The sequence below is a fragment of the Tenrec ecaudatus genome, chromosome 6, assembly GCF_050624435.1.
Source record: "Tenrec ecaudatus isolate mTenEca1 chromosome 6, mTenEca1.hap1, whole genome shotgun sequence".
In the NCBI taxonomy this organism is placed as follows: domain Eukaryota; kingdom Metazoa; phylum Chordata; class Mammalia; order Afrosoricida; family Tenrecidae; genus Tenrec; species Tenrec ecaudatus.
Genome location: NC_134535.1, coordinates 75,497,553 through 75,519,317, shown reverse-complemented (window position 1 = coordinate 75,519,317; position 21,765 = coordinate 75,497,553). Strand labels below are relative to the sequence as shown.

Sequence of the window (21,765 nt, the reverse complement as noted above, 5' to 3'; positions counted from 1 at the left end):
AAAGTACTGGACTGAGTGCTAGAGTTAGGGCAGATCAGAAATAATTTTACTGGGTCTCCTAGACAATGTTTTCTAAAGTGCTATCTAACGGTCCTAACTGATAGCCACACGGAAGTCACATCAGCAGTGAAATGGCCAAGCAGTTCTCCGTGTGCGTTCCTGATGGGAAAACAATGGGTTTGGGCAGTATGGGACTGTCCTGCCATAAAGCCCACTTCCCGCTCAAGGCTGGACCACTGAGGCAGGTCACAAGTTTCCAGAACTCAGTTTCCCATCCTGTAGAAAGGGCAGAACATGCCACCAAGCTCCTGCGGGTATTCTGTTAAGACGGGCGTCGTCTAGGCACGGGCTTGGGGAAATTCAGTGGCATGTGCTCACACTCTAGCAGCTCTTGCCACTCTATTCCAATATCACGGCCAAGGGAGTCAGATAAGAGGGGGATTTTTCTGGATCAAGACCCCAGAACTTGTTCCGGGAAAAACTTCAAGCCTGCAGCTTTCTGCGCCCGTGCCCTGGCTGGGACCCCCAAGGTTGGCCAACCTGGGCACGGAAACGCACCGCGCTGCGGGGCCCCACTCCCGCCGGCGGGCCCCAGGGGCCATTTGGCGGGCCCTGCCCTTGGCCGCCCCCCCCCCCCCCCGCCCCGTGCGCACTGGACCGGGGCTCGGCTGAGCGGCCCCGCGGCCCCCGCCGCTGCACTCCGGGCGCGGGGCTGGCGGACGGCGCGGGCCGGCGCGGCGGCGGGCAGCTGTTCTCCGCGGCGGCCGTGGGGGGCAGCAGAGCGGCCGGCGACAGGTGCGGGCGCCCCGCCCGGGTGGAAGTCTGTTCCCAGGCTGGGAGCCGCCCCCGCCCCCCGCCCGGTCCCGGGAGAGGCCGGCCGGCCGGCGCCGCGGCTGCCGGAGGAAGCGGCCGGAGACAGTGCGATTTCACGCGGCCTCGGGGCTCGGGTTCCCGGGCAGGGGGCGGGGAGCTGCGGGGCTCGGAGCCGGCGACGCGGGGGAACGGCAGCCTCCCCCCGAGACACCCGGGCACGCACCCCAGCCCTCGGAGAAACTGCTGCAGTCACCCAACCGGCTGGGGCAGCGGGGCGATTGGGCGCGTGGGCGCGGCCAGCCTGGGGGGCCGGGCGTCCGCGCTCTCCCCGCCCCGGTCACCTTTCCAGCGGGCGGCGGGGCGGGGGGCCTGGACCGCCTCCCGCCGGGCTCCGCCAGGAAAGTTGGGGTGAAATCCCTCTTCGGCTGGCCTGGGAAGTAGAAGGGGTCCCTGCGTTGGCGGGGCGCGCTTGGGGCGCGCAGTCCGAGGCGCTACCAACTTTCCCCGGGAAGGGGGCGCGGCTGTGACTCACCCCTCCCCTGCGCACCCTCTCCTCCGCCCCTCTCCGACACACACTCCTCCTCTGCCACCCGCCTCCACTCCGGGTCGGTGGTAATCTGTTGCCGCCGCCGCCGCCGCCGCTGCAACTTCTCTCGGCGCTCAGGTGACCGCCGACTTCGATGCTCTAGCCCGGGACCCCCGGGCCGGACCCGGCTGGGCGCCCCTCAGCCTCGGCGAGAGTCATGAGGGCCCGCGGGGCTCTGCAGGTGCTGGGCTTGCTTCTCGGCCTGGCCCGGGGCTCCGAGGTGGGCAGCTCGCAGACAGGTAAGCTCCGGGGAGCCGGAACCGCGCGCAGAGCCGCCGAGGGTGCTGGGCGCCCAGTCTCCCGCCAGACTTGGGTTCTCCGCGGGGCCGGGCCGGGCCGGGCGTGCTGGCCCCTCTTCTCCCCAGCGCGTCCCGCCGAGCTCTTCCCCTGCTGGTGCTGCTGTGTCCTGCTGCGAGAGGACCCCAATGTGAGAGCGGGAGAAGGGGGTTGGAGGTGGAGATCGTGGCGTCTAGAGAGCCCCCCTACTCGCCTCCCTACTCACCCACTTCCACCCCCCGGTACCCCCACCCCCTATCCCACTCCCACCCCACCCCCATTCCCATCACCTGTCCCTCCCCCTCCCCACCTGTCCCCCCACCCCCACCCCCGTTTCATCAAAGTCCAGTTTCGCGGGCGGGCTGCAGGGCGGAGCTACGGGAGGACTGGGGGTGGGGAGGCCAGGTGGGAGTCGTTGTTGTTGTCCGCTTGGAAAACAGGAGCTGCGCCTCCCCTTCCGCGAGGGGCCCTGCCCTGGGGAGGGCTGAGATTGGCCAGAGGGCCAAGTCCAGGTGACACCATGGGGAGAGGCCCTCCTGAGCCTGCCTGTGCCCCTGCCTTCCCAGTCACCAAGCTGGCAGCCCCGCACTGGAGCTGCCTCTTTGGAGAAGACATGCCTTTCACAAGTTCACTGTGGGAAGCATCTGCTCTCAGCCAGGGCTTCCAGCCTCTATTGCTTATTTTACCTGTTCTCTGCCCAACTTGGGGCCCAGTGGGCATCCCTTCCACCTCCTGCGCCTGCTGTCCTGGAGAGCCTGATCCAGGCTGGCTCCTCAGTCAGTTCTGTTTCTTGGACTCCAGGAGAGAAGGCTCCCGGATTGCCCTTCTCTATCCCTTCCCTCCCTACCCCCCATGGCATCTGACCCCTTTTGGGGGCACCTCTGGGACCATGAACGCCTGTGGGTGCTGGAACTGGAAGAGCCCTGTTGTTCCCCTCTCCGATCCCCGCCTGCAGTGTGGCCCAGGCAGGGCCCCTTCCCAAGGGTGGCAGTGGGGACACCTGTGCTTCCCCCACAGTTGCTGGGCCTAAATTTAGCCCCTGGGATCTTGAGATATGAACACTCCCAGCTGGTGCCGGGTGGGGGTCTGGGGACTGGAGTTGGAGGGAGGAGTGAAGTGACTGCACCCCTGATCCATCCAGACCCCTGGATTCTTCAACTGGGGGCTCAGGGGCATAAGACTCTGGCCCCTTCCCTGGGGCAGCCAGGAGGGCTGCAGTTGGGTCCCTTTACCCTTTATCTGGGTTCTGCAGCCTTTGGGCATCCGGCCCTGTCTCAGTTCTTCTATAGCCCCTTTGTCCCGCTGTGATGGGGGTGGAGGTTGTTGAAGGGGAGGCCCAGATTGAGGATGGAAAAGGGGAGGCCCTGGGTTGAGGAGGTAGGGCTAGAGAGCCTCATTTTGCCCCACTCTGTTTGCTGAACCAAAAGAGGGCCAATGATACTACCCTTCTCCTGGCTTTGGTCCTCAGGACAGCCAGGAAGTTTTTAAAAATTCCTACCCGCCCACCGCTGGCTCCCCTCCTCTCCCCTGGCCGCCTGGCTCCTACCCAAAGATGTTCACTGTCTGGCCCTGGCCAGGCCCTGCGCTCCCTGTTTGTGTAATGTGGACTTTACCTTCGGCTGGCAGGGACCCATCGACCTTTAACCCTGCCCTTCCAAGCACACACAGACTTTCTCTCTCTCTCTCTCTCTCTCTCTCTCTCTCTTTTTCTCTCTCTCTCCCTCTCTCCTCTCTCCTCTCTCGTTCTGTCTTTCTCTTTCTCTCACGTTTGTGTGAGGGAGGGTGAGCGTGTGTACACACACGTAACCCAGCACTTCCTATGTGGAGATCTTGGCTCCTCCCTTATCTGGGGAGAAGGAGTGGCGCCTAGGCTTGGAAGCAGGGGTGTCTTGCCAGGAAGGGGGTTGGGGTGGGGCTGTTTCAGAAATGACTAACCTTCCTAGTCTCTTTCATTCAGCTCAAGGACCCTGAGGTCCCCAGGCTCCCCTGGGGGTTCCTGGCCTCTTTACTCTTCTTGGCTGAGTCCCCCACCTACAATAAGGAGAGAGATAAGCTAGGGGAAGCCCCGAGGGGTCCTTTGGTCAGAAATTGGGTGGATTTAGGAGGAGAGGCTGGGACCTTGCCAATCTTCCTTCATTCTCAGTTGTGCCTCTCTGGGAGCTGACACCGCCTCAGGGAAGGGTGGTTGGAACAGGTGGTTTCTGCGTGTGTGTGTGTGTGTGTGTGTGTCTCTCTCTCTCTCTCTCTCTCTCTCTCTCTCTCTCTCTCTCTCTCCTTCTCTCCCCCCTCCTGTGCAGTCAGATGAAAGATCCAGGAGTCCCCCTTAGTGCTCCATATGTACAGGGCAAGGGAATCCCCCAAAGGAATAGGGTCCCTGGACCGCTAACCTCGACTCCCCCTACTTGGTGGGAGGCTGCGTTGCCTTGTCCAGGAGGCCGGTTCATGGACCCTTCAGGCAGGGAAATCGAATCGGGTGGATTTCCCCGACAGAGGCCGAGGCTCCTCTGTCTTTGCTGAAAGAGCTTAGGGCAGAAACGTGTGAGGCTGGGGGGCTGCGGAGGGTCCAGGAGGGGCAGCGAGGGCGCAGGGAGTTATTGAGGAAGAGGTTGGGGGTGGGGGTATAGGAAACCAGCTCCTTATCTTCCAGCTTCAAAGACAAAGCTCCCATTGACCCCTTACCAGCGTGCCCCCCTCACTACTGAGGTCACCCCTCTGAACCCAAGGCTTCAGGGTGGCAAGGGGGTGCTGCTGAGCCAGAGGAGTCTGGGGACAGGGTGGGGCAGCCCCCTCCTGCTGGACAGAATTGCTTCATTGTGGGCTGGACGGTGGCCCCAGGCTCTGCCCCCATCCCACCCTTGGTAGACACAATAGGGGCTGTGTGTTAGCCCCAAAGAGATATTTATTCTGGGACCTAGAGAGAGGCAGGATGGGGGGGGCATGGAGAAGTAAGTGCTCTGTGGAGAGGAGAGGGGGGTGGAAAGGAGGGGAGTAACAAATTTCTGTCCTGGTCTAACTTCTCCCTTCTTGGGGGTGGGGGGGGAGGGACACTTCAGCCTTCTTGATTAACCCCTTGGTGCCCAAAGTTCTGCCCCAAAGAGGCACAGAGGGATGACTGCAGAAACAAAGAGAAGTCTTCTCCCCTCTCTGTCTGGGAGAGTCTGAGAGGAAGCTTAGGCGCGCCACCTCCTATTGGCCTTCCTGCCTGCCTCCCCCCCCCCCCCCCCCGCTTGTGCTCCCCTCTGAGGAAAGCTTGATGGTTGGAAGCCACCGAAGGAAGAAAAAGGGCGGTCATCCTCGATAATGGAGTGGCTGCCCGCAGTGGGAGTTGCCTCGGCCGCGGTGGCATGCCTTTGGCATTGTCCATCTCTAGGGTTAGAGTTGGGTCACATCGGATTCCGTGGAGTGTTCTGGAAAAAGAGAGGGCAATGAATGGGGAATGGGGCTGAGGCCTTGCATGCAGTGCCCTCACCCCGCTCTCCCCTTCCCTTTGACCAGTGTGTCCGGGGACCCTGAATGGGCTGAGTGTGACTGGCGACTCCGAGAACCAATACCAAACCTTGTTCAAGCTCTACAACAGGTGTGAGGTGGTGATGGGCAACCTGGAGATCGTGCTCACGGGGCACAGCGCCGACCTCTCCTTCCTGCAGGTGAGAGCGAGCCCACCCTGCCCCAGCATCCCCTTGGTGTTCTCCCATCCTGCAGGCCTACCCTTCTGTAACTGAACTCAGTCGTCCTATGACCGATGCTGTCGTTTCTAAGATAGAATCTCCCATGGGGGGGGGGGGGGATAGTGGATATGCAGGTGCTGGCCGCCATGAGGCAGGGGCAGGGGTTAGGCGATGTTCTGTAATTGGCATTCGTGCTGAGGCACCCGCCGGCCAGGAGCATCTGGAGAGAGGAGCAAGGGGCTAAGCAAGGGAGATCTGACGATAAAGACAGGAATGGAGTCCCTGGCCGTCTCTGCGGCCTGTCTTCACTCACGGGGTGTGACAAAGGGCTTGTGTCCAATTAGAGGAGTTGAGGATTCCCGAAGTGGCCCCGGTGGCATGGTGGCGAAGCCCACAAACTACTCACGCCACGATGAGGTTTTCGGCCTCACCAGCCACCCCGTAGAGGAAAGATGAGCCGGTCTGCTCCTTTAGAAATGTGCATGCTTGGAAATCTAGGAAGTGCTGCTCTGTGGTGGGGGGTTGCTGTGAGTTCCCCTCACTGGGCGGCAGTTGTGTGGGGGGAGAGGGAAAGGGCGGGGAGTGGGGGGCATGTTCCTTAGTGCCTTGGGGGGTAGGAGGGGCTCGGGGCGTCTTTGGACATGCCCTCCTCCCTCCCCTCACAGTGGATCCGAGAGGTGACGGGCTACGTGCTCGTGGCCATGAATGAGTTCTCCACACTGCCGCTGCCCAACCTGCGAGTGGTGCGGGGGACCCAGGTGTATGACGGGAAGTTCGCCGTCTTTGTCATGTTGAACTACAACACCAACTCCAGCCATGCTCTGCGCCAGCTCCATTTCACTCAGCTCACCGGTCAGTTTCTGGCCTCACCCTTTGGGCTAGCCTGCGGACAAGGCCTTCGGGACCCATTCCTGGGTGCCCACCACCTTGACCTCGGTGGTCCCCCAGCCCTGAAGCAGTGGCGAGCCTCCCAGAAGGGAAGGTGGGGTCATCTGCCCTAGACTAGGGAGGGCGCTTTGTGTCTTGGGGAGGCTGGAGTTGAGTTAGATCGGGCCCATTCCTCTAACTTCCGAGAGCAGAATGTCAGGACCTCTCTCTCTCTTCCGGAGCTATCCTAGCATTACTCCCTCCCCCACAGGCCCCTAGCTGGAGTTAAATATCACCTGCCCATCTTGTCCCCCGCAGTTGGAATGCACGCCCATGCAGGACAGTGAGGGGGTGGGAAGTGGGGGGTGGGGGCAGGCCTGAGTCAGAGATCTTCTCCCTCGTCCCCTCCCCCACTGGCCTAACCGGCTCTAGACAGGTGTTGGCGGAGACAGCACTTGTTTGGGCCCGGCCCCTCCTCTGCTCTCTCATGTGAATCTTCTGTGGAGCTTGCGTTTTACTGGACACATTGGTCGCTCCCCTTGTCCCCTACTGCCGAGTTCCAGGTGTCCTTTGGACTGGTGTGGGGATTGGGAAGAGGGGGGGACCTGCTGTAGCCCTTCACCCTGTCACTTCTCCCCCCCCCCGCCCCCCTTCAGAAATCCTATCGGGAGGTGTTTACATCGAGAGGAACGAGAAACTCTGTCACATGGACACCATTGACTGGAAGGACATCGTGAGGAACCGAGACGCTGAGATAGTGGTGAAGGAGAACAGCAAGAACTGTGAGTACCGGGCCGGAGACGGCGTCTGGCCCTCACCACCCCGCAGTCCACCCCTGTTTCCTGCTCTGCCCCGCTACACCTATGGGTCCTTTAGGGCTGACCCGATCAGTGCCCTCCCCCCCGCCCCCAAGCCACCGAAGCCCCGTGTCAAGACCCAGGGCTCTACCTTCCTTCCCTCCATGGCGACAGGCTCCTTGTTCTCTGGAAGCTGCCCACACCCACCCGGCCAGCCTGCTGCTTCCTGCTCATCCTCACGCACACACGCACGCACACACGCACATCTATTCCTGCTGGTTGCATTTCCCAAGGAGGAACCAAGTGCCTGGGTTGGGCCTGGGGCTGAGGCTGGCCTGTGCCCCAGTTCCTCCTTTCGGCTGCCCAGTGGGTGGTGTGGAGGCACGACTCCACCCTTGTTGACAGGCTCACTTGCCACCAGCCCTGTTGTCCTCGGCAGGCACAGTGTGTGGGACCCGGGTGCCTGTGTGCTGCCATCAGACTGTGGGCTCGAGGAAGCCTCTCGGAGCCCTGATGGGCCTCGTGTTGTTCTCGTTCCAACCAGGTCCCCCTTGTCATGAGGCCTGCCAGGGACGGTGCTGGGGCCCAGGACCAGAAGACTGCCAGACATGTGGGTTCTCTTCCTTCTTCTGGAGTCTTCAGACTTGCCTATCCTGCCTCCCCGGCCTGGGCCGGCCCTGGTGTGAGGAAGAGCTTGCAAGGCTCTGAGAAAGCAGTCCTAAGCCCCCCCTCTCTCCCCAGTGACCAAGACTATCTGTGCCCCCCAGTGCAATGGGCACTGCTTTGGGCCCAACCCCAACCAGTGCTGCCATGATGAGTGTGCGGGCGGCTGCTCGGGCCCTCAGGACACAGACTGCTTCGTACGTATTGGACCAGCCTGGGGCCGGCCGGGAGGGAGGAGGCCGGGGTGCAGAGGTAACGGGGTGCAGAGGTAACCGCGCTGCGTCCCCGTGTCCCCAGGCCTGCCTGCACTTCAACGACAGCGGCGCGTGTGTGCTTCAGTGCCCGCAGCCCCTCGTGTACAACAAGCTCACGTTCCAGCTGGAGCCCAACCCCTTCACCAAGTATCAGTACGGAAGCGTCTGTGTGGCCAGCTGTCCCCGTGAGTGGCTGCCGGGGAGCCTGCTGGAGTGGGTCCCGGGCTGGAAGGAGCCCTCTGGGTGGCACCGTAGAGGACCCTTCATGTTGAGAAGACTGTAGGAGAAGCCTTGAAGGCCAGGAAGGGACCTTCGTGGGCTGCGAGCCAGGCCTTGGACAGCAAGCTCACCCTCAGCAGATCAGTCGCCCCCACTCATCCACAGAAAATGGAATCCCGGCTGTCTGTTCCACAGAGATTTACAGCATCAGAAACCTCTATCAAAAAAGAAAGCAGCCTTCTCTAGGGTCGCTATGAGCCGGGATGGTAGAACGTTTGCTCATTGTGGCTGAGAAGGCCTGTGGGTCACCCCCAGTGAGCGCCCCTCGCTCCTGCCCGGCTCCAGGAGCGTCCAGTGTAGGGAGAGGTGCAGCGGGAGCCAGGGCTTGGGAACGAGGTTTGACTGGCAGTATTCCTCACCTCTCACTGTGCCCTCCTCTTTCCCAGATAACTTTGTGGTAGATCAGACGTCTTGTGTCAGAGCTTGTCCAGCAGACAAGAAGGAAGATGACAGTCTCAAGATGTGTGAGCCTTGCGGGGGCTTGTGTCCCAAAGGTGAGCAGGCACTGGGAAGATGTTGGGCAAGGGCCGCCCTGGCCTCCAGAGCCGCTCTGGGCGCCGGCTACCTCTCCTTTCTGCTTGCAGCCTGCGAGGGGACAGGCTCCGGGAGCCGCTACCAGACCGTGGACTCGAGCAACATCGATACGTTTGTGAACTGCACCAAGATCCTCGGCAACCTGGACTTCCTCATCACAGGCCTCAATGGGTTAGAATTCAGCTCCTCTTCTTCCTCCGAGCCCCCTCCCTCCCCACCACCTGCTCACAGTCAGCTGCCATGCTCCCCCCTTCATATGTGGGGCTGGTGAGGCGCCCAAGTCATGAAACCCTACAGGCTGCAAAGACCTTGAGATAATGCCACATGCTACCTCTCTCTCACCCAAGGTGTCAATGCCCTTGGGGACATCCCTGGGGATCCTGTGACAGGATGTTCTTTTTTATTTTGTTTTAAACTGTTGATCATGATCTGCCTGTCCTCACCTTCTTCCTGCTATCTTCCCGGGTTGAGCTCGAGGGGGGGGTGGTCCAAAGAGCCAGGACACGGTTAGTCTGTTTTGTCATCATCGTCCTCAGTCTGCATAAAATTTGCAAGAATGGATTGAAGCTTTCCCTCTTCCTCAGTTGCCCAACATTTAATGTTATAGATTTGTTTTTTTACCATAACAGTTTCATTGGCGTATAATTCACAAATGATACAATTCAATAGTTGATCCATCTTAAGAATTGTACAATCGTCACCACAATCAATTTTAGAGCATTTTCTTGCACTCATTTGTTATTAGCTCGCCATTTCCCCCCAACATATACATTTGCTTTTTATTGTTTCTCCAACTCTTTCCCTTCCCCCAGCCCCTTTTCCCTCTCTCTCACTTCCATTCTCTCCTGCTCCCACGCCCTCCACGCCAAGCTCCTTGCCAGGGGGTGGATTTTGACTCATGGGAATCCTAGGTGTTAGAAAGTAGGACTGCTGTGTAGTGTTTCCTTGGCTGTAATCTTAATGGAAATGCATCACCAGGCCTTTCTTACACAGCACCATTGGGTGGGTGTCACTGCCATGTGTAGGTAAAGCAGAGGAGACCCTCACCTGTGGAAGAGACCTTCAAAAGGTCCACTGCCTTATCATTCCATTTCCCACAAACTTTTTAAAGCCCCCCTCACACACACGTGCGTGCATATACATATGTGTGTGTGGTATGCATGCTAGTGTTTTTGTCAACAGCTTGAGGGTAGGTGTCCTCATATGCTGGCTTCTCTTCCTTCTAGAAACCTTATTATCCCTGTGATTTTCCGGTATGCATTCCCAAAGAAGGACATAAACACAGTAGAATCGCTTACCTCAGACAGCCAGCGTGACTTACCATGTCACCTAGACCACAAGCTTAACTCCGATGTCCCCAACTCTTCCACTGATGTGCTTCCTGGTAAAAGGAACTCAATTGCCCCGTGTCTGTGGTCTCTCTTGTTGCACTCATGGTGCAGCGGTCTAAGTGCTCCGAGACCCACAGAAAAGGTCGGTGAGTCGAACCCACCAGCCATCCTAAGGAGGGAGACGCGGCATCTGCCCCCTGGTGATCACGGACAGCCCTGGACACTATGGGGCGGTTTTACCCCGTCCTAGGCCGGAGTCCATGGACCGCAGTGGGGTGGGCGTGACTGTTTCTTTTTTCCATCTGGAAATGTTTCTCAGGGTTTGTCTGTCTTCCCTGCGGTCGGCGGTTTTGAACTGCACAGGCCAGGTGCTTGGTGGCATTCCTGAGTTTGGTTTTGCCTGATGTTTCCGCGTGCTCAGAGCTGGTTCTACATCATTGGTGGCCACAGCGCATCTGTTCTTAGTGCTCCATCGAGGAGGCACCCGACGTCAGTCTGGCCTGGCCCTGGCGACCTCCTGCTGCTTGGTTAAGCAATGGTGTGCCAGGTTTTTCTACTACAAAGCCATTAATTTTCTCTCTCAAATGAATCCATTATCTTGTGAAGTGAGGTTTGCCTGGGTCAGCAACTATGATGGCTTTCCCATTCGCTTGTTCTCCATTACTGGCTGGCATTCTAATATCTGGACGAGCCTCCCTTCTTAGTAATGTGTGTGTGTACACGTGTCAGGAGCCCTCTGGTGGTGCGGTGGGTATGTGTTGTGCTGCTAACCACACGGTCAGCAGTTTGGAACCACAAGCAGCTCTGGAGGTGACGTTCTGTACTCCCAGGAAGAGTTCAATCTTGGAAGCCCCTGGGGGCAGTTCTACCCTGTCCTGGAGGGTTGTTATGGTTGGCATTGACTCGATGGCCCTGAATATGTATGTCTGAGTGTATGGATATTTATTTCATTCCGTTTTTTTTAAACATTTTATTAGGGGCTCATACAACTCTTATCACAATCCATACATATACATACATCAATTGTATAAAGCACATCCATACATTTCCTGACCCAATCCTTCTCAAAGCATTTGCTCTCCACTTAAGCCCTCTGCATCAGGTCCTCTTTTTTTTCCCCCTCCCTCCCCGCTCCCCCCTATTTCATTCAGTTTTGTGGTATCTATTTGACAGCAACTTAACAAAAAAATCCTTTACATCTCTTATTCTTTTGTACCTGAGTTGGCCAGTGGGAGCCCCTTTAAATGGACTCTTGGGGTCTGTACCCTTCATTCTTTAAGTACTTGCTTCCTTTTTTGGTGCAAGATGTTGGAGACCCCAACCCTTTCTCCAAGGAGGGCCCTGAGTCCCTGCAACGGAGAATGATATTTAGCAGCTACGCTATTTCATTAGATGTGCTCCTTGCTACCTCCCCTTTGTTCACTGGTTCCCTCCACTCACCCCAGAGACCCCTGGCACAAGATCCCCGCCTTGGACCCCGAGAAACTCAACGTCTTCAGGACCGTACGGGAGATCACAGGTGAGTTGGATGGGGGAGGAGGGTACCCTTGCTGGGAGAGAGAGCAGGTGCATCGGCAGGGACTGAAGCATGATTGCTTGAGAAAATCATGCCCCATGCACCTCGGGAGAGAATCTGAGCAAGAGGGAGGAGGGCAAGGCTCGCTGCTTATACATCGCTTCCACCCCCTCAGGCTACCTCAACATCCAGTCCTGGCCTTCCCATATGCACAACCTCAGTGTCTTTTCCAACCTGACGACCATTGAAGGCAGAAGCCTCTATAAGTGAGTCCGGGCTGTAGAGGGACTCCGTTACTGCGCCGTGCAGCGAACCCTGCTGCTTACGCAGCTTTGAGGGGAAGCCAAGGTGCCGTCTCGTGCTGAAGGAAGCTGAGTGGCACAGTGGTTTAGGTCTTGGGCTGCTAGCCAAAAGCTTGGCAGTTCGAACCCACCAGCCCCTCCTCAGGAGCAAGCTGAGGACGCTTGCATCTCGCATGATTCACAGTCTGTGGTTGGAACACCTCCAGGGTGGTGGTGGGGGGCGGGGCCGTCAGTCGTCTCCTACAGCAGGCCCTTGGGTCTCAGAGTCTGAGTGGGAAAATGCAAACGGAGGGGGATTCCCTCGCTGTGAGCCTGCGTAGCCCAGCGTGCCCGCGATGGATAAGAACGGATGCACTGCGAGCTCAGTTTTCCTCTCACTGTCTCCTCACCCACAGCCGGGGCTTCTCCTTGTTGATCATGAAGAACTTGAACATCACGTCTCTGGGCCTTCGGTCCCTGAAGGAGATTAGCGCCGGCCGTGTCTACATAAGCGCCAACCGCCAGCTCTGCTATCACCACTCCCTCAACTGGACCAGGTTGCTCCGGGGATCTGCAGAAGAGCGGCTGGACATCAAGCACAACCGGCCCCGCCGAGAGTGCGGTGAGGGATGGAGAGAGGGCATCGGGAAGGAGGGGTGGGGGTGGACAGTTCTGCCTTGAGGGTGGAACCAAGGAGAAGTGGGGGGCTTTGCGGGGTGGGGTTGGGTGCTTCAGAAGCGATAGAGAGGAATTCAGGAGAAGGTTTGTTAGGAGTGCTCAGATCATCTCTCCATCCACCGCTTCCTCTGCAGTGGCAGAAGGCAAAGTATGTGACCCTCTGTGCTCCTCCGGGGGTTGCTGGGGCCCAGGCCCTGATCAGTGCCTGTCCTGCCAAAACTACAGCCGGGGAGGTGTCTGCGTGACCCACTGCAACCTTCTGAACGGGTAAGGCGAGGGGAGAAAGAATCGTGAGGGAGAGGGGTGGGGCCCTTCAGGTGGCACCTGCCTGCAAGCCTCTGGCCCCCTTTCTGCGAGCACCTTGGGAAAGACAAGGTGGCGATCCTGTGGTTGGGGCGTCAGGACATAAAGGTTAGAACATGGACGGGACGATCCTCTCCCCTGACCCTCTCCTGCCTACAGGGAGCCTCGTGAATTTGCCAGTGAGGCTGAATGTTTCTCCTGCCACCCGGAATGCCAGCCCATGGAAGGCACCGCTACGTGCAATGACTTGGTACAGTAGAGGCAGCAGAGTCTCGGAGAGAGGGCAGAGCAGCCCTGCAGAGCATGGGGGTGACATAACTAAAAGCCAAGGCCCACACTGGGGACTAGGTCATGTTAAATGACTGGGTGGGGCCTTGCTGGGAGGAACGGGATTGCCCAGCGGGTGCCGTTCTCTCTGATCCTCTCTTTTGCACCCAGGGCTCTGACGCTTGCACCAAGTGTGCCCATTTTCGGGATGGGCCCCACTGTGTGAGCAGCTGTCCCCATGGAGTGCTAGGCGCCAAGGGTCCCATCTACAAGTACCCGGATGCGCAGCATGAATGCCGACCCTGCCATGAGAACTGCACCCAAGGGTCAGTGATCTGACGACGGGGAGAGAGGTCCAGAGGACTGTGACCTAAGAACCAGTCGCAGCTGTGTAATGAAGGATTGGCTGAAAGGAAACTTATCAGCATGATCGCCTGATGGTTTGGGAACCTGGAATCAGCTCTTCTAAGGGCGGGCTGGCAAAGAGATGTAGGCTCTGTCTTGGGCTTTGGGCTCTGGGCTGGGATGATGTGATAGGGTTTGAAATAAACTTTCAGATATGAAGGTTATGGCAATTGACTCTCTGTTGTCTAAGCTCCCATTCAAGTGGGTGACTCTCCTTTGCAGGTGTAAGGGGCCAGACCTACAGGATTGCTTAGGCCAAACACAGGCGCTGATCAGGTATGATGGGCTTGGTGATTCTAGAAGATTGGGATATTTGTGAGAGGATCTAGGGAGAAGACAATTACCTGCTGGGAAGAGTGAATCTATTCATTCTGGCCTTAAGTACACAGTTGGCTGGCAGCATAAGAATGCAGACACACACACACACACACATACACACACACAGATCCAAGTTCCTTCCCTTCCTAAAATGGCCTTGCTGTTCCATCCATATAAAGCCCGCCGCCATCAATCCTGACTCCAGGGCTTGGAGTACAGAGTCGAACTCTCTCAGGGTTTCCACAGCTTGAGAGCCTTACATAATCAGATTGGTGGATTTGAACTACCTACTTTTCGTTTAACAGCCAAACACTCTAATCACTGTGCCCCCTATAGGCCTTCATATATATGCTTCAGCAAGTTTGGGAGGGGAGAGGATTCCATCATTTTAAAATTCCATTTTCCATGAACTTTTTGAAGCCCACTCCTCCCATGTGTGTGTTGTGTGTGTTTGTGGTTGGTGTGAATTTTGACTTCTTGCCCTGCATCTGCACCATACCTTTCTCACAGGTACAGGTGGCTTGTGTAGGGAAGGGGTAGCGCTAGGACAGCGGTTCTCAACTTGTGGGTCGTGACCCCTTTCACAGGGGTCGCCCGATTCATAACAGTAGCAAAATTATAGGTACGAAGTAACAACGAAAATAATGTTATGGTTGGGGGGTCACCACATGAGGAGAACTGTATGAAAGGGTCGCGGCATTAGGAAGGTTGAAAGCCACTGCTGTAGGGTAATGTTGGGCTTCTCTCTTTCCCACAGTAAAACCCATTTGGCAATGGCTTTGGCGTTGGTGGTAGGACTTACTATGACTTTACTGATCCTGGCTGGCACTTTCCTCTACTGGCGTGGGCGCAGGATACAGAATAAAAGGGCCATGAGGCGCTACTTGGAACGGGGTGAAGTGAGTACTTAGCTCCATCTTTGAAGGTCTCCTACGTATTTTTTCACTCTACGACCTGATTCCCTTCCTTCGAGGAAGAGCATGGCCTAACAGGAAGAACGCTCACTCTGGCCCTGTTTCTCCGACTGATTTGGCGCATGACTGTGGGGAAGCTCTTTCCCTTCCTTCCTCAGTTTAAGCATCCAGAGAGGAAACCGCATCCCCCTGACAATGGCTGAAGAGTGAAAAAGGAGGGTGTGTGCAGCAGGGCTTTGACAAACTTACGACCATGGTTTGAAGCACCCAAGGAGACCTTACTGCCAACCTTTTTGATGAAGAGGAAAACCCAGCCCTCGTGATCTTGTGGCCCAAGCAACTTCCTCCGTCCTCAGGGTCTCTTCTTCCTCAGTAGACCGTTGGGCCCATCCAGACTAAAGACTCTTCTTACTCCTGGTCCTCTAGATGCTCTGCCTTCAACACCACTGAGAGGGAGGGGTGAAGTGGAACCTGGGAGTGGGCTTTCCTGACCACTTCCTCCCTCTGTGCTCCTCAGAGTATAGAGCCTCTGGACCCCCGAGAGAAGGCCAACAAGGTCTTGGCCAGAATCTTCAAAGAGACAGAGCTGCGGAAGCTCAAAGTGCTTGGTTCCGGTGTTTTTGGAACGGTGCACAAGGTGAGTGCTGGCCCACCAGAAGCCACGGAAAGGACCCCAGGCAAAGGGGAGGAAGAGGGAGGAAAAGGATTGGCCTGGGGAGGAGGAGGCTCTTAAGACTGAATCCTGCCCCAAACATTCCAGGGGGTGTGGATCCCGGAGGGTGAATCCATCAAGATTCCAGTTTGTATTAAAGTCATCGAGGACAAGAGTGGACGGCAGTCTTTTCAAGCTGTGACTGATGTAAGTGGGGAGGGGGGGACGGTGTGTGTGTGTGTGTGTGTGTGTGTGTGTGTGTGTGTGTAAAATGTAGCTGACACGTGGAGAGCAAATGTTATTAGAATGATGAAAGCAATGAATGTACAAATGTGCTTTATACAATTGATGTGTGTATGGATTATAAGTTACATGAGCCCCTAATAAAATGATTTTAAGAAAAAAAAAGAGGTATAAGAGCCCCCAATAAGTATTTCATTAAAAAACCGTAACTGACTTTGGGTGGGCGCCTGATGAGATACATTTCTGTGGGAGGCTGATCCTGGGTAAGCAGATTCTATGTTCTCCTTGTTGGTGTTCTTAGGAATGCTGCCCTACTTGGGTACAGGGCGGGGTGCAGACATCTATGAGCGAACGCAAGTAAACCTGTTTGTTCACTGGATGATCCCTCCTTCTCTCAGCACATGTTGGCCATTGGCAGCCTCGACCATGCCCACATTGTACGCCTGCTGGGACTGTGCCCAGGCTCATCTCTGCAGCTCGTCACTCAACATCTGCCTCTGGGTTCTCTGCTGGATCATGTGAGACAACATCGGGGGGCCCTGGGACCACAGCTGCTGCTCAACTGGGGCGTACAGATTGCCAAGGTGAGAGAAGCCTGGGGGAGTTCTGTAGGGCAACTGCCTGGCTGTCGACCAGGTGGGGAGGCTGAAAGCAGGAGCGATGCTGTCGGAACTGATTCTGGTCTCGGGGACCAACCCTAAGCCTGAGTGGATCGCCTCCCCTGTAGGGTATGTACTACCTTGAAGAACATGGTATGGTGCACAGGAATCTGGCCGCTCGGAACGTGCTGCTCAAGTCACCCAGCCAGGTGCAAGTGGCAGATTTCGGGGTGGCTGACCTGCTGCCTCCTGATGATAAGCAGCTCCTACACAGTGAGGCCAAGGTGAGGCGGTGACGCACAGCACGGGGTCAGGAGACCGGGGGTGGGGGGGAGCGTGGAGCTAGGGGCCCGTCCGGAGTCTCTTGCTGAGGCAAGCAGAGGCTGCGTAGTGTGTTCCAGGGGAAGAACTGGGACATATCAGAGCAAAAAAAAAAAAAAAAAGTGGGGGTTGAACTTGGGTTGAAAAATGATTAGGGCAAAGAATGTACAGATGTGCTTTATACAATTTATGTATGTATATGTATGGACTGTGATAAGAGTTGTATGAGCCCCTAATAAATTGTTTTTTAAAAAAAGAAAAATGACGGCGGAGAAGGGGGGAAGGGAGACTCCGGATAGGGCAAGATGTGACAAGATAACGATGTGTAAATTACCAAGGGCATATGAGGGAGGGGGGAATGGGGAGGGAGGGGGGAAAAAAAAAGAGGACCTGATGCAGGGGGCTTAAGTGGAGAGCAAGTGCCTTGAGAATGATTGGGGCAGGGAATGTATGGATGTGCTTTATACAATTGATGTATGTATATGTATGGATTGTGGTGAGAGTTGTATGAGTCCCTAATAAAATGTAAAAGAAGAAAAGAGAAAAAAATGATTAGGGCAAAGACTGTACAGATGTGCTTTATACAATTGATGTATGTATATGTATGAACTGTGAAAAGAATTGTATCAGCCCCAATAAATTGTTAAAATAAATAAAAAAAAAAAAAGAAAAATGATAAGAAAATCTGTGGGAAATCAACTGATGACACCTTTCTCCTTAATTCCCCAGACTCCAATTAAGTGGATGGCCCTGGAGAGTATCCACTTTGGGAAATACACACACCAGAGTGACGTCTGGAGCTATGGTCAGTGTATACCTGGATGCCCTCTAGTTAAGACACACCCACCTACCCCCTCACCCCAGACCCTCCTAGAATTTCGGAGCCCTTTGGCTCCGTGTGTCTGATCAGATTCTACTTTCCCTGCACCTTCCCACCTATGTATCACTGACTACTTCATTGCTCCTGGGACCAGGCGTGACCGTTTGGGAGCTGATGACCTTCGGGGCAGAGCCTTACGCAGGGCTGCGGCTGGCTGAAGTACCAGACCTGCTGGAGAAGGGGGAGCGACTGGCACAGCCCCAGATCTGCACCATTGATGTCTACATGGTCATGGTCAAGTGTGAGTTACCTGCTGATCCCCAGGCATTTCCTAACTAGACTTCCCTCCCTACTCCATTCACCCCCTTATGGCTCTGCCCGCTATACTTTATCCTCAGGTTGGATGATTGATGAGAACATCCGCCCTACCTTTAAAGAACTAGCCAATGAGTTCACCAGGATGGCCCGAGACCCACCTCGTTACCTGGTCATAAAGGTAAGTAGGAACGCGGAGCTAGCGAAGAGATTTGGAGAAATGGGAGCTTTGCTAGGACAAGTGTCCCCTCACCGCCGTCTGTCTGCCTCCATAGAGAGAGAGCGGACCTGGGCTCACATCTGGGGCGGGCTCTGTGGCGCTGAGAAACAAGGAACTGGAGGAAGTGGAGTTGGAGCCAGAACTAGACCTGGATCTGGACTTGGAGGCAGAGGACAACCTGGCGAGCACCCTGGACTCTGCTCTCACCTTGCCGTTGGGCACACTTCCTCGACCACGTGGGGTAAGGGCGCTTCTAATCACCCAAGACTCCAGCATGCCCATCCACACGACGAGTTGGTTTCTCTTTCAGTGGTGCGTGACCTGTCTCTTGCTTCTCTCACCCCAGAGCCAGAGTCTCCGAAGCCCATCATCTGGATACATGCCCATGAACCAGAGTAATCTGGGGGAGGCTTGCCAGGTAAGGTCGACCTCCTTTGAAGGAGCCGTTGAAAGGCTAGGGGCAGAGGGTCTTAGGACTGAGAGAGCCAATGTGAACGCCTATCACTCTTTTTGCCGTTAGCTTTGTTTTTAGCAGATTTATTGACCATATAGTTCTCTGACCATACAATTTGGTAGTTGAAACACGTTACAAAGGAGCTATGCCTGGGTGAGACTAACGGTTGAGCTTTAGTCAGGAGCCTCCAAAAGGAGGACACTGACCGGCCCAATCTCCTCCTCAATGCATTTCTTATTCTCCCCTGTTCTCTGGTTCAGTCCCCACGAATTCTTTTCTGTTTCCTCCTTAGGAATCTGCAGTGGGTGAGGGTAGTGAACGGTGCCCACGACCAGCCTCCCTGCACCCAGTGTCTCGGCGACACCTGACATCCGAGTCATCGGAGGGCCACGCCACGGGCTCTGAGGCTGAGCTCCAGGAAAGGGCGTCCATGTGTCGGAGCCGGAGCCGGAGCCCACAGCCCCGGGGGGACAGCGCCTACCACTCCCAGCGCCACAGTCTGCTCACTCCTGTCACCCCGCTCTCCCCACCGGGGCTGGAGGAAGAGGATGTCAATGGTTATGTCATGCCAGATACTCACCTTAAAGGTGCCTGATGTTTCCTAGGGCTCTCCTCAAAATTTCCTCTGATCCTTTTGATCTCGATTCCTCTTAATCCTTTGGTCTCTTGATCAAATCCCTCCCATACGCAATTGTTTTCCCTAGCGTTCGCCCCCTTCCCCAGTGTCTATTACCCTGAGCATGTTCACATCCTCGCCCTTGCTTCTCACCCTTCAGGTACTCCATCTCGGGAAGGCACCCTGTCCTCAGTGGGCCTCAGCTCTGTCCTGGGCACTGAGGAAGAAGATGAAGACGAGGAGTACGAGTACATGAACCGGAGGAGAAGGCACAGCCCACCTCGTCCCCCTAGGCCAGGCTCCCTCGAGGAGCTGGGCTATGAGTACATGGATGTGGGCTCTGACCTCAGTGCCTCCCTGGGCAGCACCCAGAGTTGCCCGCTCCACCCGATGCCCATCATGCCCACTGCTGGCACGACTCCAGAGGAAGACTATGAGTACATGAACCGGCGCCGTGGTGGAGGAGATCCGGGGGGGGATTACGCATCTATGGGTGCCTGCTCGGCAGCTGAGCAAGGCTATGAAGAGATGAGAGCTTTCCGGGGGCCTGGAAACCATGCTCCCCATGTCCACTACACCCGGCTCAAAACTCTCCGGAGCTTAGAAGCCACTGACTCTGCCTTTGACAACCCTGATTACTGGCATAGCAGGCTCTTCCCCAAGGCCAATGCGCAGAGGACATAACCTCTGCTCCCAAGACACTTGCTCAGGAAGCATTTGAGGGCAGCTAATGGCTTTAGAGGGTACCCCTCTTCCCTCTCCCTCATCTCCTCCATCCTAGACCATTCCATTCCACCTATGGAGGCTTTAAACACTTTTGACACGTGATGATTTTGATTTGTAGTCAGCTGTGCACTTTCTCTTCTTTCCCAACCCCAGGAAAGGAAGTTTTCCTTATTTTGTGTGCTTTCCCAATCTGGTTCCCCTGCATCCTCAGGGGGGCTCCCTCAAGATATGAAGGATTATTCTTCTTGCTCTTTTCTTTTAGGCTCTGGCTTATTGGGGACTCAGAGGCCTCTCGGTCTGCCTTTGTTTCCCAGACAGTCCTGAGGAAGAGGAAGGGAGGGAATCTGGCAGGAGAAAGTAAAAGATGGCCTATGATTCCTGACACCCTGAAAAGATCGGGAAGCTTAACATTTTGAGGTGCAAAGAGGTTAAGGAAGAGTGATATTCATGATTACTATGAATTGCACTTTCACTGTGTGCCAGGCATGACCATGCTCAACTTCACCTACGTTATCTCACCTAATCTTGACAATTCTGTAAACTCCCCTTCACGCAGTTTCCAGCTCAGATTGGCCCCATAGGACAGATGAGAACTGCCCCCCACCCCACCCATGGGTGCCTGAGGCTGAAAATCTTTACAGGGGCAGAAGCCCTCAGAGTGCCTGGTGGGTTTGTGCCCCCTGGGTTCCTTTATAATTCTTTAAGGTGGGTGTTACCTGCTTTAACCAATGAGGAAACAGCTATTTTTATGACGTGGCAGATCAGGATTCACAATCTTCCTGATGGCATGCATTTGCTCTTATATGTATTACATGCTTTTTAGTGCTTCCCATGTTCTTGAAGGTGTTAAGGAGAACTGATCAAGGTCAGTAACCCTTGAAAAGGGCATTGTTTTCTTGTTTGTGCACTGAATCAAGTCTCATCCCAGTAACTACAGCCTCCTCCCACACCCAGAGTCCTCATCTCAGGCAGTGGAGGAGGCCCGAAGGAAAAATAACTGGACTTTTTTTTGGTGTACACCCATACCCGTAAGGGCTGTAAATGATCTACCCCCTGACCAAAGGCAGATTCACAAGGGTTTCAGGAGCGATTCTCGTCCACCAGTGGGAACCTTATCGTCAATAGGGAAGGCATGAGGTACCCACCTCTAGACCTCGCTCCCCTTGGATGGGAAACTGGCGGGAAATGTCTGTTTTATCACTGAAGAGGGTTTTTTTTTGTTTTTTTTATACATATCTGAATAAAAATGCCAATGTCTTTCAGCTTTCTGTCTATCAAATGAAGAAAACGTGTGTGAGCCAAAACAAGCTCTGTCCTCCAGTCAGTTCCCACGTGACGTGACCCTATAGGACCCTAGAATTTGTCCCCAAGGGTGTCCAAGACTAGCTCTATACTGGAGGAGAAAGTCCTGTCCTCCTCCAGTGGGGCAGCTGGTGGTTTCAAACCGCTGACCTTAGGATTCAGTGCCCAATGCTTAACCACCTTCTTACTCTGCCCCTCTGAACGGTAGTCAGAGGCGACAGTCCCTCTCTGCCCCATGTGACATTACCCCCAGCTATGTAATCAAGGGGAATAACAGCAGAAAACAAAAACAGGCATGAGGAAGTTGGGCAAAGTGGCTGGTCTTATCTGAAGTGCTTCAAAGGTCAAGGTTGGGAATGCCAGACGTGTAAAGGGATCCACACACTCCGAGCACTTCCCTAGATCGTGCCAGCTCACTCCAGTGGGCGTCCAGCCTCCAGATGGGGAGGCTGTAAAGGGCTGATCCTTTTGAGTCAGGGCGCCCTGGCAGGCCTGGCTCCCTGGGCGGAGGATCCTCCCACACTGGTTGGCCCCTCTCCAGTCTCCCAGCAACCAGGGCCTGGACTGGACCTGCTGGGCCGGTCTCACCACCCTCCGCTGGGGTGTGGAGGAGGGCGCGCCTCTGGGCCGGGTGTAGACAGTACCCACCCGTCACACCCGCCTGCCAACCTGGTTCCCTGCCGTGGCTCCGCCCCCTCCCCTGAGCCCGCCCCCCTCTATTACGGGCGCTCCTGGTAGATGTGGTTT

General features: G+C 55.8%; 1 protein-coding gene across 1 annotated transcript; it reads left to right on the top strand.

Moving 5' to 3' along the window:
* Positions 1 to 1,229: 1,229 nt before the first annotated feature.
* ERBB3 (erb-b2 receptor tyrosine kinase 3) lies at positions 1,230 to 20,919 on the top strand. The gene is made up of 28 exons (XM_075551504.1): positions 1,230 to 1,638; positions 5,171 to 5,322; positions 6,009 to 6,195; positions 6,867 to 6,992; positions 7,552 to 7,617; positions 7,749 to 7,867; positions 7,968 to 8,109; positions 8,590 to 8,697; positions 8,788 to 8,908; positions 11,514 to 11,587; positions 11,760 to 11,850; positions 12,282 to 12,487; positions 12,678 to 12,810; positions 13,006 to 13,096; positions 13,285 to 13,439; positions 13,741 to 13,794; positions 14,594 to 14,735; positions 15,268 to 15,387; positions 15,511 to 15,609; positions 16,044 to 16,229; positions 16,373 to 16,528; positions 17,295 to 17,370; positions 17,540 to 17,686; positions 17,784 to 17,881; positions 17,976 to 18,161; positions 18,267 to 18,338; positions 18,667 to 18,961; positions 19,151 to 20,919. The coding sequence occupies exons 1-28, from the start codon at positions 1,557 to 1,559 to the stop codon at positions 19,672 to 19,674; spliced, it is 4,008 nt and encodes a 1,335-aa protein (XP_075407619.1). The 5' UTR covers positions 1,230 to 1,556; the 3' UTR covers positions 19,675 to 20,919.
* Positions 20,920 to 21,765: the final 846 nt, after the last annotated feature.